The sequence below is a fragment of the Panthera pardus genome, unplaced genomic scaffold (assembly GCF_024362965.1).
Source record: "Panthera pardus isolate Hobbes unplaced genomic scaffold, ASM2436296v1 HiC_scaffold_7, whole genome shotgun sequence".
Taxonomy (NCBI): Eukaryota; Metazoa; Chordata; class Mammalia; order Carnivora; family Felidae; genus Panthera; species Panthera pardus.
In genome coordinates, this window is record NW_026527002.1 from 75,030,241 (window position 1) to 75,046,596 (window position 16,356).

The 16,356-nt window shown below is 49.0% G+C and overlaps 1 protein-coding gene across 6 annotated transcripts in view; it reads right to left on the reverse strand.

The window, feature by feature from the left end:
- The window catches only part of ZFAT (zinc finger and AT-hook domain containing), a 286,033-nt gene that overhangs the window by 139,598 nt on the left and 130,079 nt on the right, over nucleotides 1-16,356 (reverse strand). For all 6 annotated transcript variants that reach the window (XM_019459785.2, XM_019459783.2, XM_019459784.2 and 3 more), the window contains one exon: nucleotides 6,861-7,112. In XM_019459785.2, coding sequence (XP_019315330.1) covers nucleotides 6,861-7,112 — 252 coding nt within the window. The remainder of the gene's footprint in view (nucleotides 1-6,860; nucleotides 7,113-16,356) is intronic.

Consider the following 16,356-nt stretch of genomic DNA (forward strand, 5'->3'; position numbering starts at 1 on the left):
TCTCTTTTCCTGGTTTCTTTTACTATTCGTATGCAGAATAAAATAAACGTTGAATACACATCAAAAGTATTATTTTAACTTGCCGTGGTTCAGCGAAGGGAAGGGCTTGTTTTGTTTTCTTGTGATTGTTTTAGCAAGCTAAAGAGTCAAGGTCAACTGTTTGAAATGTCACTAATCTGCTCTTTGCAGACCGTGTATTAAAACAATTATGCAAGAATTTTCCAAATTGTAACGTTGTGTTTGGCAAACTAGGATCCGGAGCAGTCACACGGACACATGGACGGCAGCCACAAGCCAGTTGGACAGAAGGTCATTTCTGCATATTTCAGCGGCTTCGACAGGGGCCAAAAAGGGAAAGACTCCCAGAACTTCTACCTTTCCGTCTGGTATTTGTTAAAGTCCTTTTAGGTCATTCAAATCAATGGAACACGAGTCCGGTTTCTCTACGGCTATTACTGGAGGCCGCTGATAATCTTATTAGAAAGGACTGCTCAAGGGGCGCCTGGGTGGCGCAGTCGGTTAAGCGTCCGACTTCAGCCAGGTCACGATCTCGCGGTCCGTGAGTTCGAGCCCCGCGTCAGGCTCTGTGCTGACGGCTCGGAGCCTGGAGCCTGTTTCCGATTCTGTGTCTCCCTCTCTCTCTGCCCCTCCCCCGTTCATGCTCTGTCTCTCTCTGTCCCAAAAATAAATAAAAAAAAAAAACACGTTGAAAAAAAAAATTTAAAAAAAAAAAGAAAGGACTGCTCAAGTCTGCCATTGTAGGAGACATGGCTGAACGAATTACAGAGCAGAAGATAAACATGAACCTCGCAGGGTGGAGCCTTCATTTCTTATAAGGTTAGAGATAAAGCTCACAAAGGTACACTGAAATGAATAAAATCTGCATCCATGGAGTGGAAATGAGACCGGTTTTAAGACACGGCCGTGGCACAGCAGGCTGGCCAACGGGTGAGGATCAGGAGGTGTGGGATGGGACCCCAACCCTACCTCGGACGAGGCATGGGGCTCCGCCTGATCATCATCACTTCTGGACTCAACTTCCTCACCTATAAAATTATGAAAGTGAGGCCGAAGAGGGGGTTTTCCAAGCCAATCTTAAGCAGTCACATACCATGTGATTCAACTGATAGAAGATCCTCAAATGACCAAATTACAGAGCTGGAGGACAGACCTGTGGTTGCCCGGGGTGGGGGTGGGTTGACATGTCTACCCCTGTGACACGTGACACAGAACTACCCACACACGTCATCTCACTGTCCACGTCCCCATTCTGATGTCATGCGTCAACCTCTACACAATCCTTAGGAGAAACAGGGTCAAGGGCACGAGACTTCTCTAGACAATCTTGGCAACTTCCTATACATGCACAATTATTTTCAAAATACGAAGTTTTACTCTTTTAAAGTATTTCTTAGACTTTGCACCGGACCCTTATTATTTCCTCTGTGGACCCTTTGATGTGAAATAGCTTATCTACCAAACTGCATTTATTAAGCATAATTCTTTTGCCCATGTTTAGTGATCAAATATATAACTGTCTTACTTTAAACTTTTTACAAAAATACAATTTCCAGATGGATCAAAGACACAGGTAACCAATACAACCGTACAAAAATAACAGAGGACTATATAGGAGCACGTTTTTTATTATTTGGGGGTAGAGGTAAGTGTTCTAAGCCATGAAGAAAAGGGCAAGAAATTTAAAAGGAACATGTAGTGACAATACAGACATTTAAAACTCCAGCAAATCGGGGTGCCTGGGTGGCTCAGCCGGTTGAGCAGCCGACTTCGGCTCAGGTCACGATCTCGCGGTCCGTGAGTTCGAGCCCCGAGTCGGGCTCTGTGCTGACAGCTCAGAGCCTGGAGCCTGTTTCAGATTCTGTGTCTCCCTCTCTCTGACCCTCCCCCGTTCATGCTCTGTCTCTCTCTGTCTCAAAAATAAATAAACATTAAAAAAAAAAAAAAATTAAAAAAAATAAAAAATAAAATAAAAAATAAAACTCCAGCAAAGTGCGAAAGAAAACAAAGCAAGGCTACAAACGACAAGACAATGATGAACGTGGAAAATAACCTCGGCACATATGTGTCGGGGAAGTAACTGACAGATGCTGTCTACGGGGCGGCTTGGCAACAGGCATATGTGTCAAAAGGTAAACTACGCCCTTATTAGCCGAGCAATTACGTTACTGGTATCCATCTAAGATCATAATAGCGTAAGTGCAAATAATAAAATTAATATGCATGCTCAAGACCACTCACCTGTGGACTGTCACTGTTATTGTTTAAGTAGGCTTCAAGCCTGGTGCAGAGTTCAGGGCAGGGCCTGAACTCACAACCCTGAGATCAAGATTTGGGCTGAGATCGAAAATCAGTCAGATGCCTGGGGCACCTGGGTGGCTCTGTCAGCTAAGCGTCCACCTCCTGATTTTGGCTCAGGTCTTGATCTCAGGGTCTTAAGCTCGAGCCCTGTGTCGAGCTGTGAGCTGACAGCATGGAGCCTGCTTGGGATTGTCTCTCTCCCTCTCTCTCTGCCCCTTCCCCATGAGCACTCGCTCTGAATAAATAAACAAACATTAAAAAAAAACAAAAACATTAAACAAACATTAAAAAAAAAAGAGTTGGTTGGACACTTCACTGACTCAGACGCCCTGAGTAGTGGTTTTCTTTTTTGTAATCAGGGAGAAAAATGAAAAGCAATCTTGGATGTCAATCAACTGGAAACCGATGAAGGAAAATATATGGCCCACACATACGATGAAATGCTGGGTGTCCTTTAAAAATGACAAAAATGCGCATTTACTGAGTAGTTTGGTCAGGAAGCATAGCACAGCTGCCACACCGCGGTGGGTTCAGAACCCAGACCCACCACATACAGGCTGTGTGATCTAAGCAAACTCCTGAACCTCTCTGTGCCTCAGTATCCTCTCCTATAAAATGAGAGTAACAATAATGCCTACTTCTTAAGGCTGCTATGAGAATTAGAGGAGCTAGCAGCAGTAAACACGGAGCATCCAGAAAGTGCTACGAAACAGCTTGTTAAACAAAAAAATATTAACATGGAAAATGTTATCGGCTATATTGGTGAGTAAAAAAAGAAATCACAGAACATGATACATGACCCCATTTCTAAAAAACATATGTGTACACAGAACGGAGAAGGATCTTCCTTCTCTTTCTTACACGGTATAGTAGTCAATACACCTAGGCAGTGAAATTCTGGATTATTGTTACTTTCCTCTTAGTACTTTCTGCATCATTTCAGGTATTTAAAAAGAAAAACAAGATAGGTACTGTGAGACACTTCTGGAACCTGAACTGGTGTGAGCTTTTGGTGGGGAGGGGGAATTCGGCAACATGTAATATACATCCTGACCCAGCAATTACACTTCTAGGAATTTATCCTATGAAAGTAACAACGTAAGTCCACAAATACACGTGTGTCCACGCACATATACACGCACGTACATACATATATGCCTGCACACAGAAGTATTTATGAAAGCAATATTTACAACAGCAAAAGACTGGCAACGACCCTAAATTTGCTCAGCTGACAACAATACGACACAGAAAAACAATGCTGTAGAGCTCCATGGAAAGATCTTTTTGCTAAGGGCCTTCAATGCCCAGGAAGAGGACCTGGCACTTGACTCTGAAGGGGAGACACTGAAAAACTTTGTTTTAGGAAGAAAACCCTGAGGGCAATGCAGACAATCCACAGACCCGACTGAACTCCTCAGGCTGCATCCAAGTTAGATCCAGGTCTGACATCTGAAGGAAGCAGCAGCAGGAATGTTTTGCAAAGGAGAACCCTGAGTTCCGGCCGTAATCACACAGAAAGCCCAGGGGTCTCTCAGGAGGAGGCTGGTGGGATAAATCATGTGAAGGCACAAAAACAAAGCAGGTCCTCAAGAAGACAGCACTGAATGACCCCAAAGATTCAAATTCTCGGGACTCAGGCAGGTACACACAGGGCTCTCTTAACGCTACAGCCGGCCCCACTCATTAAGAGGCAAGGGCCACGGGGAACGCAAAGTGGTGCGGCCCCTCTGGAAAACGGTATGGAGGGTCCTCAAAAAGTTAGAGACAGATCTACCCTGTGATGCAGGAATCACACTGCTGGGTATTTACCCAAACGATACAAAAACACTAATTCAAAGGGACACATGCCCCCCTACGTTTACAGCAGCATTTCCACAATAGTCAAACTACGAAGCAGCCCAAGCGTCCATCAGTTGGTGACTGGAACAAGAGCTGGTGTGGTGTGTGTGTGTGTGTGTGTGCGTGTGCATGCATGGACACATACATGTATGTGCAATGGAGTATCAGTCAACCATAAAGAGAATGAAATCTTGCCATTTGCAACGACATGGATGGAGCTAGAGGGTATAACACTAAGTGAAATAAGTCAGAGAAAGACAAATACCATCTGATTTCACTCTTATGTGAAATTTAAGAAACAAAACAAGCAAAGGAAAAAAAGAGAGAAACAAACCAAGAAACAGACTCTTAACTACAGAGAACACACCGACGGCTACCCGAGGGGAGGCGGCTGGGGGGATGCGATTGAGGGCTGCACTTGTGATGAGCACCGGGTGACATGTGGATGTGCTGAATCACTACACTATGTGCCTGAAACTAGGAACACTATACAGGGATTAAAGTAAAAAACTTAGGGGCGCCTGGGTGGCTCAGTCGGTTAAGCGTCCGACTTCAGCTCAGGTCACGATCTCACGGTCCGTGAGTTCGAGCCCCGCGTCGGGCTCTGGGCTGATGGCCCAGAGCCTGGAGCCTGCTTCCGATTCTGTGTCTCCCTCTCTCTCTGCCCCTCCCCCGTTCATGCTCTGTCTCTCTCTGTCTCAAAAATAAATACACGTTAAAAAAAATAAATAAATAAAAAGATAAATAAAGTAAAAAACTTAATGAACAAATAAACAACATGCAACCACCATTAACTATTTGTGTGAGAAAAAGAGAGTGGGGGTGTGCATGGGGTGGGGGCCGGGGGGGACAGCCCATAACCCAGGGCCAGTGGTTGACAAATGCACCAGAAATCAGCACTCTATGGGCAGGGAGGTGCATTCTAATCCTTCCTCCCTCAACCATCTCGGTTCTAGAAGTACCTTTATTTGCCAAAAGGGCATCAGGCTCTGAAACAGGAGGCCAATGGCTCTGAAACCACAGCACTCCTGGCCTACGTGCCTCCCACAGCAATGACGTCCCCTCTGCTGTGGGACAGGTGTCTTCCCAGTGGCCTATCCTGTTTGAGCGCTAGTCCATTATTTGCATTAGCCCATGCAGCCTAGAAAGTCACCTCGAGAGCCGTTCTTCAAAGGAAAGAACGTTTTATATTTTCTACAGTTTGTGCAGATGTTGGCAATGAGCCTTGGCCACCAACCTAGATGTCTGGTAAATATCAGTTACTCAGTTACTCAGTTACGCCCCCGATCTGCGCTAGGGTCTTCTTCCCGGTTGGGAGGTGTTTACAGTAAAGGGACTTGAGGACTGAGGTTCAGAGGCTAGGCTCCCTTGCTAACTAAAGAACCCTGGACAAACACCTGATTGCCCAGTCTAGCTATCCTTACATACACGACAGGAAGGAAGACAACAGTACTGCTCCCATACTGCTACGAATAAGTTATAGCTAACGTTCGCTGAGCGCTTTTCAAATGCAGGTACTGTTCTGAGCACCTTAAAAGTCCTGCCTTATTCAATCCTCAAAGCAACCATATGAGATAGTGCTGTGTTTTATTCCCATTTTACAGATACGGAAACTGGGGCAGAAGGAAGCTATTAAGGCCTGGAGGAGCTGGGATTCAAACCCTGGCCGCCATATTCCAAAGCCTATGTTTTAACCAGAACTGGTTACTCCCATGTAACAAGCTTAGCACAGTACAAAACACAGTAAGAACTCAAAGTCTTGGGCAAAGTCTGAAGACTTCAAAAGTGGTACAAGAACCAGACAAGAGCAGGGCCCACAGCAGAGGCCCTCCCCTCTCCAGTGCAGTCCTGCTAGCTCATTCCTCCCACAGGGTCGCCCCCGAGACCTGCCCCACCGCAGAGACAGCACTCCTTGCCCACCTTCACTGAACCTCCTTCAGCCTCTTTTAGAAGTTACTTCAGGCGCGAAGTCAGTGAAGCGCCCAACTTCAGCTCAGGTCATGGTCTCACGGTGCGAGTTTGAGCCCCACATCCGGCTTCGGAACTCTATCTCCCTTTCTCGCTGCCCCTCCCCCACATCCCCCCTCGCTCTCAAAATTAAACAACTATTTTTTAAAAAGCAAGTTACTTCAGATGAAGCTTAGCCAGGAACGTAAATGGAGGAAGCACCAGTGTTCTTTCCTTTCTTCCAGAATGCCTGCCACAACCTAGCCCCCCAGCCACTGCTGGCTCAGCAGGTGCCTCACAGGGGCCCCGAGCACCCTAACGTCTGCACTTCTGCCCACACCTCCCTCCATTAATGCCAATGCCACGCACACCATGACTCCAGGCTCCCTCCTGACCCCCCGTCAGAAGGCCGCCTCCCCTCCAAGGTACATTCCCTGTTAACATCTCGTGATGCACAACCCTGCTGTCCTACCCAGGACGCAAGCTCACCGAGGGGACGCTGTGTTTTACCCTCTCTGCAGAGCCCAGAGCTCCCGCGGACGTGTCCCCGAGACTCGCACTCCGTGGGCACCGCCTACCGGACACGTCACCGACAGTAAGAGTCATCGGTTCCCAAACAGAGACTTTTCCAGATAGGTAGGCCGCGTACAAAAGCGCTCGATCTCCATGCAGTAACTGACCCAGGGCAAACGGATGTCCGCAGTTACGCATCTTCGCGAGCAACTGGCGCGTCCGGCCCTTGGGCAACGTACCTGCGTCTCCGTCCTCCTCACCCCAGTTCAGCACGATGATGCAGACGTGCTTCCTCAGCTGGCGCGGGTTAGAGAACTTTCGACGGCACTGGCCGCACTCCAAGCTGCCCGGAGCCAGGCTGCTCCCCTCCTCTGGGGCCGGCGGACTGCCCTCCTGCGGACTAACGACGCTCTCTGCCAGGTCCTCCTCGCCGCTGGGCTTCTTCGTGGACCCTTTCGGCCTGCCTCTCTTCCTCTTCATGACCGAAAACTCTACCAAGGAAACAAGAGGGCACAACGGAGTCACAGGAGGCGACAGTGCACGGCACGCACTCAACTTCCAAATGTGGAAATGTGTTCAGTTTCGGGTTTTATGAAAAACAGAAAGTCTGAAGCCGTTCCAGAAATTAACAGCTGCAGACGTACCTTTAGTGCTCATAGTTTTGCATCCACATGCCAACGTATAACCAGCTTCTAATACTCTCCTTTAAAAATACTATGTGATCAAACCTTGGCACAGGCTTCCTCCGTAAAGTGGGGATGATTTTGAACTGTGACCGGCAGCCACCCGGTTCACAAATCAGACTCCTAGTGAAGCAAGCAGCAGCGCCATTTATACCCGGTTCTCGGAAAAGTGCTTAAGGACTTCTTTGTGAAGGATTCTCAAAGGCCGCTTAGCCTTTCAGGCGCATAATGAGCTGCACAACTATTCAGATTATTTCAAGGCGTCATAATTATTACAGCCAAATTGTTCTGATAAAACAGGGAAAAAAGAATTACAATCTCAATCTACCAATTACAGGACTAAAGACAAGAGCAACATGCTTCAAGTTTCCTAGCGACCTAGTGAGTTGGATGGCAAGCTCAGAGCCGCTCTGGAGCAAGCTTCAAATCATTTGTCAACTTGTAACTCTGGTTAATTAGCGCTCGTGTTTAAGGCAGTCACCTCCAGAATGCAGGTAGGAAGTGAGACTGGCGAGCGGGGTCGGGGAGCATTCTGCTGTTGCTCATGTGAAGGTGGAGGGGCGCGGGCTCAGGTGATGTCACGTGACAGGTACCCTGAGAGACGCCAAGCAGGAAGCCAGCACAGTGTGGCCGGCGCCCAGGGCCAGGCGCCTGCAGGGCGCCATCCTCTCTGACTCTGAGCAGCGGAGGAGGGGAGAGGTCCTAGGCTCCAGCACCCCCCCTGGGAAAATGGTCACGTACCGAGCGGTGAGGTCTTCGGGGCCCCTCCTGCTCTCTCCAAGGCTACCGCCCTGCACAGGAAAGTGTCACCCACCCGCCCTCGGCCACCCCCATGAGGACCTGTGAGGCGGGCTGCTGTGCTCCCAAGTCAGGCAGGGAGACCACAGGGGAGAGGAGGGCAGGACGGTTCTGGGGCAGAATCTGCCGGGAACCAGTGAGCGGCTTGACAACATGGGCCCTGGACAGAGAAGCCTGCTCTGACACGGGGTCCCCAAGAACTCGGGGAGACAGAGCACTGGAACGGGGGAAGAGCTGGGGTGGGGGGAGCCCTTGAAGGGGCAGGGCTTCTGTGGAGCTGTAGGGCCGGGCTGGGTCGGCGCCGACCGAGAGCCACACTGGAGCCCTCGTCGGCCAGGGCCGCAGTGAGGCATACAATCCCTGCCTTCCCGCTCTGTCCGGGCGTGTTGGAGACGGGGGGCCGGGGAGGGAGCACTTCACAACAGGCAGGCAAAGGCAGAGACCAGGTGGCACGAACGAGGGCACAGGACGCTTCGATCCCGTGGCCCACACCGGGTTTTACCGAGCAGAACAGCTGTGTAGACACAAGGCCCAGCCGACGTGTACGGGAGGCCGGAGGGGGCGGCGAGGGAAGGGACAGAACTGTTTACCTCACGGTCATGAGAACAGTTCTCCTTGTTTTCCGTCACCACACCATGATCTTGTGCAAGTTACTGAAGTGGCAAGGAACAGCAGAGAAGGACTGGCGGAGAGGCTATGAAACACGCACCGCGTGTCACGTCGGCTGGGCTGCAGAAATGTGTCTCGTGACAGTTACGGACGCCTGTGGCCCGGGCGCAACACCGAAGAGGGACCCTGAACCCTGCCATGCAGACGGCCTGATGCTCCTCTCTGAAATGCCCTATGAGGACACAGCCATGTAGACAAGACGTCTGGCCTCTGCCCCTGGCTACTGGGGGGGGGACCTCCAGGCCCCCAGGAGGTCCTGCCCGACAGGGGTGCCCGTATGCCTGGTCTAACAATGTGATTTATGACGGGCCCTGTGACAAGTCAGACCGGCCCTGACCTCTGGAGGAACCGGAGAACAAACGTCTTCATCTGAACCTACAGGACGAGCATGGGACCAACGGCCAGCCACGGAGGCAGTGGGTCACCAAGCCCCCCACAAAACCTCTGGACACCGAAGGCTGGGATGAGCGTCCCTGGCTGGAAGTTCTTGGGTCCTGTCATGTAAGACAGCCGGAAGAAGGCAAGGCATCCAGGACTCCACAGGGGGAGGAGGGTGACCAAAAGGTCCACACCTCAAACCCTCCAACCCCAGACTCAGCCCCTGCATCTCTCCCTTTGGCTGGTTCTGACTCATACACATTTTATAGAAAATGGTAATCGTGGTATGCTGCTTTCCTGAGTTCTGAGTCATTCTAACGAACCACGGAACCTGAGAGAGCCCTTGGGGTCCCCCGGATTCGTAGCTAGCTGGTCCCGGGGACCCCCAAACTTACAGCTGGGGCCAGCAGTCTTGTGGGCAACCGTGCCCCTCACCCGGGGTTCAGCACGCTCACAGCGGCAGGGCACCCCACCTTCCCTCCTCGGAGACAAGCCGGAACACATGCCACAGTGCCACGGGGTGCGGGGTTCTGCCTGCCGTGGTCTGTGCACGGGGGACTCACGGCCGTGGTCCTGACTGCCCGTTGCCCCCCCAACACCTAACCTGGTATCCCGCAGGGCTGGCAGGCACTGATAAATCCCAGTGAATTAAACTGGTGAGCGGTGCATAATCTGGCTGTCAAGGGAGAGACACAAAATCAGCCCTGAGAGCGTTGGAAAACCTCTAACACGACGGTGACAAAACTCATCTTACATCTTGCCACATCCATAATGCAGAGGCTCAAGACCAATTAGTTAGCAAAAAATGAAATATTCATAAGTGAACTTGGAATAACTGAAGAGCACTGGGAACCAGGGCGACCACGGACGCCCCGCAGAAGTGCTGAGAACCCGGGCCCCGGGCAAGCGAGGTCCTAGACCTCGGCATGGGCTTCCTTTCCGTCCCCTTCCTCCTCCGTGGGTCCCTCTGTCCGGTGTCTCTGTGATCTGTCCCAAAGACATCTGCCCACGGAACCCCCTCTCCATTCCCTGTCACCTAGATCCCTTCACACGGCCTCCAACCTCCCGCTCCCGCCCTCCTCCGCCTCCACCCCTGTCTCACTGCTGTGCCCTTGCTCTGGAACTTTCCATTGTTTACAACACTCAGACCTGGCTTTCTAGGTCCTTTCTCACAAGGCTCAACATACACACACACACACACACACACACACACACACACACACACACACACAAACACACACAGAGCTGTGCTCTCTCCCAGCTGCTCGGCAATGTTCTAGACCTCCCGAAATCTGCACAGGTAAGCCCAGTCTCTTTTCTTATACCTGCACTTCGCCCCCTGCCTGTGCCCACCTCCTGCACCCCAGGCCCCAATTCAAACCCTCAGAACCTCCTCCACGAGGCCACCCCAGCTGGTCTCACGCTGACAGTATGAGACACACGTAGCATGTAAGTCACCGACACAGCCTCCGACTGCATGTGTCCCTTTCTCCCCACCTCTGTCACACATCCCAAGGTTGAATCCCCAGGGCCCACAGGATCGCAGACAGAGCTGGAGATGTCGTAGCCACCGAATAAGTAAATACCCGTCCATCAGTTGTTTGATGACAGGAGGCCATTTCCTGCGTCCACGGTTTCCCAAAGGAAGAAAGGGGCGAGCCAGCATGCGTCATTTCAACCCTGTCCCAAAGCTGTAGTTGGGGGACAGCTTCCTCACAGTCAGAGGATCCAAGGCCAAAACGAGCAAGGGACAGGAAGCCTCTGCCAAGGGTTTTTAAATTCAATCAGAAGACAACATGGGCACCATGAAAAAACAGCTCCACGCTACTAAAAATCTAATAACGTGAGCCCTTTATTTGTACATCACTCAAGTGTGCGAGGCACTTTCCCAGTTATTATCTCATTTCATCCTCATAAAAACCTTAAGAGATGGATGTAGCAAATGTAATTTCCTCAATAGGAAAAGAAATGAGGGACTCAAAGGTTCGAGGCACTCAGCACATTTTCCAGAGCCTGCTGCTGAGCTCAGAGCCAGGATCCAGGTTTCCTTCTCCCCGGCCCAGATCTTTCCACTGAGTCACGTACCCCTCGGGTGGGTGCTCAGCATGTTCAAGGCACCAGTGTGTGTGGTGCAGAGAACAACAGCTGGGAGACAGGCCGCCTTGAGTTCAATCCCCGGAGCTTCCATTTCCAATATGAAGAATAAACACAAGACTGTCTGTTTTATAGTCACTTATAAATAAAAGCAACCCATTAAGATGTTGAGCGTAGTACTTAGAAGGTGATGGATAAGTGACAGCTGCTCATTACTACGGCCATGCTCATTAATATTCTGACATGGACAGTCTCCCTGAAGGAACTATCAGCCTCCCAGCCAGGCCACCATCACATCACGTGATTCGTCAATGCACACCCGTTCTTGTTCATTACTGCACTTTTGCCTTGATTTCTTCATTTAGAGTTTCTCACACGGCAAGAAAGCCAGGGCAGAATTCGGGGCATCCACATTTCATTGTGCTGAAGACTAAGGAGAAAGCCACCACCCTCACTCCGCGGCTTAATCGTGTCACTCCAACTCAAGAATTTAGGAAAATCCTGAAACTCTTCACACAGTTGGGCCTGACACTCAGTCTCCGACTTTTACTTCCAACGAGCCCAGGAAGCAATGGGAAGACGATGAATTATATATCAGAGGCGCGGGAGTGTGAGCCTTCTAGGCTTATGGGGAACGCGGCGTCCCCTTCACGGGACAGACTGCGGCTGGCCCTGGAACACGAGGCACCGGGGAGGCAAGGCACCCCAAGCCTGCTCCCCGTGGACTTCCCAGCAATGATGCGGAAATGTCATGCGAACAATGGCAACAACCAGCGATCATTAAGCACGTACAGCTCAGCATCGCGCAGAGCACTTCACATGCGTTTCCCCATCAAATGCCTGGGAACCACTGGTGTTATTCCCATTCTACAGAAAAAGATGCTGAGTTTTAAGAAGATCGCTCAATTTGCCGCAAGACACAGAAGAGATGAGTGGCAGAGCAAGGCTTTAAACCCACTGTTTGCCTCCGAGTCCGTGAGCTTCACTCCTGTGTCGGCTCAGTTAATTCCCGAGCGCAGAAATAATACGATTTGACCTGTCCTCTGCACTCTGCAGGGAAGTGATGACGGTGTCATCCAGCTACAGCCTTGGAGCGCTCTGACTCCGGGGCCGTGAAGTGCTTCGTGCACTCACCACGTACTAAGGCATTAGGTATTAACATGTATTTATCCCATAACCTCTTCAAAAATAAAGGCCGGCATCTTATCTCCCTGTGACAGATGCCGAGAGCCACTCCCGTAGGCCAGCAGCAGGGCCTCCGCAGCTGTGCCCGCGGAGGGCCAATCCCTGGGCCATGCTCCGCGAGGCGGGTGGGCACTGCGCACGGGCTGCATCAGCCCCGATCACGTTGTTGGCTGGTTCGCCCAGAAAGAAAGCCTGCTACCACTAACTCACCAGCCCAGAACGGGGCGCCTTTTCGTAATCTGCACAAAAGCAGGCTGTGGGCCACGGCAGCCATGGCTGTCACGTGACCGCTCCACAACTGGAACGAGTGTATCCGAGATGGGTGCTCTTTAACTACCCCCATGCTGCCTACCAGAGTAGAAGAGAGGGCTCAGGTTTCGGTGGCTTCTGGAACAGCAAGTGCAACACGCCTACGGACGCTCAGCGAGACCTTATGGCGGCAGCTGTCCAGAAGAGACGACACAGACACTTAAATTTAGATGCCAACTTCCTGTGGGGAGCTTCCTCTCACCCTCAAACTAGACTCTGTGACCCCCTCTTTAGCAGCCTGCACTTGGGCCCAGAGAAGTGCTTTCCCCACTGCACTGCACAACCGCCTCTCTGCCCACCAGCCACCCACCAGCCAGGAGGTGGACCCACGGGAACAGCGCCCCCTGCGTCCGGCACCCTGCCCCCAGCACAGCACCCAGGCAGGTAACAGGTGCACGGCTCCTGAATAAAGAAGCGAGAGGCACCTGGGTGGCTCAGCTGGTTAAGTGTCTTGACTTCGGCTCAGGTCATGATGTCACGGTTCGTGGGTTCGAGCCCCGCGTCGGGCTCTGTGCTGACGGCTCAGAGCCTGGAGCCTGCTTCGGATTCTGTGTCTCCCTGTCTCTCTGCCCCTCCTCCTCCACTTGTGCTCTCTCTCAAAGATGAATAAACATTAAAAAAAAAAAAAAAAAAAAAGAAGCAGGATGGGAGGAAAGGAAGAGATAAGAAGGAGAAGAGTTTCTATGGAAAGTCTGAAAGAGGAACAAGATAAAAGAGCTCAAACAAGGCTCTCTGGTGACCCGCTTGAGTTCCAGCTCCAGGAAGCCCGCCTGCCCCAGGCGCCATCAGGACGAAGAGATGTGGGCACATACATGCTCACCCATCACTGATGCCCAAACACACACCCACACACATTCACCGACACAACCACACACTCACACACACACGTTCTCTCCACGAGGCAGTTTCTTCCTGGACCACAGCCAGAGACTTGATTAGGAAGAGGGGAGAAAATGAAAGGTTCTAATGCAGACCACTTCCTACATGAGCAAAAAAGATTAAAAGGCTATAAAATAAACCAAAGGATTTAGGAACCTTCATGTTATAAAGGGAGACCAAAATAATAAATCAATTACTGCTCAGTTAAAGGTTTAATTAAACCATTTCAAGTATCTCTCAACTTAAAATGAATTGTGAAGGTTAAGCCTGAATAGAAATCATTAGAGAGAAACTAAGCTTCTAGAAGCCTCAAATAGTATGGACTCGCACAGAGAGAAAAAAGAAAGACTCGGGAGTTCTTAATGAAAGACTTTTGAAGAAATTTGCTCGTATTAAGAATCTGAGTTTAATTAAAGTCTTAAATACTTTTAAAAATTAAACTGTACAGGCAACTAATCTTCCAGTATACATACACCAAAAAAGAGAGAGAGAAAACGTGTTCAAGAAAAATTTAGGTCGAAGGTAAATTCGTTAACAAAAGAAAATAATTCCTTTCTTCTTTAAGTTTTTATTTATTTATTTTGAGAGAGGGCAAGTGTGCACATGAAAACATGCAGATCGGGGAGGGGCAGAGAGGGAGGGAGGGAGAGCATCCCAAGTAGGCTCTACGTCAGCACGGAGCCCAACGTGGGGATCGAACCCACAAACCATGAGATCATGACCTGAGCCAAAACCCAGAGTCGCCTGACCAACTGAGCCACTCAGGCTGCCCTGGAAAATAATTCTTAAAGTAGCTTCAGGGTAAGAATTCGATTATACCCACATCAGTGTAAGAAGCAGCAAATGCCACCAGGGCAGCTGGGTCCAATCCCACTCTCCCACCTACTGACCAGGTAACCTTGAGGGTGTTGTCGTAACTCCCCCAGTCTCTGAGCACATATTCCTCAATTATAAAATCCGAGCATCAGCAAGGAGATGGAAGACGTGGACGGCACTGTAAAAACAAAGCCTAACACCACCACCAGCAGAACATCAACGCTTCTCAATTGCACGTGGAACGTTCTCCAGGACAGACCACATGTTAGGCCATAAATCAAGTCTCAATAAATGTACAGAGACTGAAATCATACAAAGTATGTGGACGGGAATTAGAAATAAAAAATCACACGCGTGAATAACAAAAAACAACAACAAAAAACCCAATTAAAAAACGCGCAGAGGACCCGAGCAGACATTTTTCCAAAGAAGACCTACAGATGGCCAACAAGACACACGGAAAGATGCTCAACATCACTCATCATCAGGGAAGTGCAAAGGCAAAACTACACCTCACGCCCGTCAGAATGGCTAAAATCAAAAACACAAGAGACAGGCGAGGATGTGGAGAAAAAGGAACCCTCGTGCACTGTTGGTGGGAATGCAAACTGGTGCAGCCACTGTGGAGGACAGGATGGGGTTTCCTCAGAAAGTTAAAAAAAGAACTACCCTACGATCTGCCAATTCCACTTCTAGGTACTGAAGAAAACAAAAGTACTAATTTGAAAAGATACATCCATATCTACATTCACTGCGACAGTATTTACAATACCCAAGATACGGAAGCAACCGAAGTGTCCATCAATAGATGAATGGATAAAAAAGATGTGGGGGGTGTGTACATACATATGTATATATACGCACATGTGCATACATATGTATACACACACAATGCGCACACACGCACAGACATTAGAATATTACCTAGCCATAAAAAAAGAATGAAATCTTGCCATTCACAACAACACAGACAGACCCAGAGGGTATCATGCTAAGTAAAATAAGTCTGAAAGAAAAAGATAAATATATATGATTTCACTTATATACGGATTCTAAAAAACAAAAGAACAAACAGAACAGAAAGACTCGTTGTTACAGAGAACTGGTGGTTGCCAGAGAGCGACGGCTGGGGAGACAGGTTAAATACATGAAGGGGATTAAGAGGCACAGACTTCCAGGGACAAAGTAAATAAGTCACGGGGATGAAAAGTATAGCATAGAAAATATAATCAATAATATTGTAATAACTTCGATACAGCCACAGATGGTGACAGAGAGTAACCAGAGCCATCATGGTGATCACTTCCTAATGTATAAAAATACAGAATAACCATCTTCTTACATATTGCATCTAATGTAGTAATGTATGTGAATTAAAATTTAATTTAAAAAAGGACAGAAAGAAATTTGAAAAACTCATAAATACATGGAAATTAAATGGCACCCCTACATAACCCATGGGTCAAAGACAGTATCAGAAGGGAACCTAGGAAATACACTGAGATGATCAAAAGGAAAACACAACATGTGAGCATTCATGGGACGCAGTGCAAGCAGCCTTCACAAGGCAGTTTATAGCTGTAAAGGCCTATGTGAAATACAGAAAGATCTCAAATCAGTGGCCTACTCTTCCAACTCAAGAAACCAGAGAAAACAGAAGCAAACCAAATGCACAGCAAGCAGGAAAACAAAAAATAAAATGAAATTAAGAGTGTAAAGAGGTGAGACAGAAAAACAAAAGATAAAATAAAAAAAAAAAAACCTGACAAACTTTTAGCTAAACTCACCAAGAAAAGAGAGGGAAGACTCAAACAGCTAAAATCAAGAATGAAAGATGGACAATTAGTATTAATCTTACCAAAAAAAGGTTTTTACAATTCTAAAGGAATACTATGAACAATTAATTATATGCCAACAAATCAGA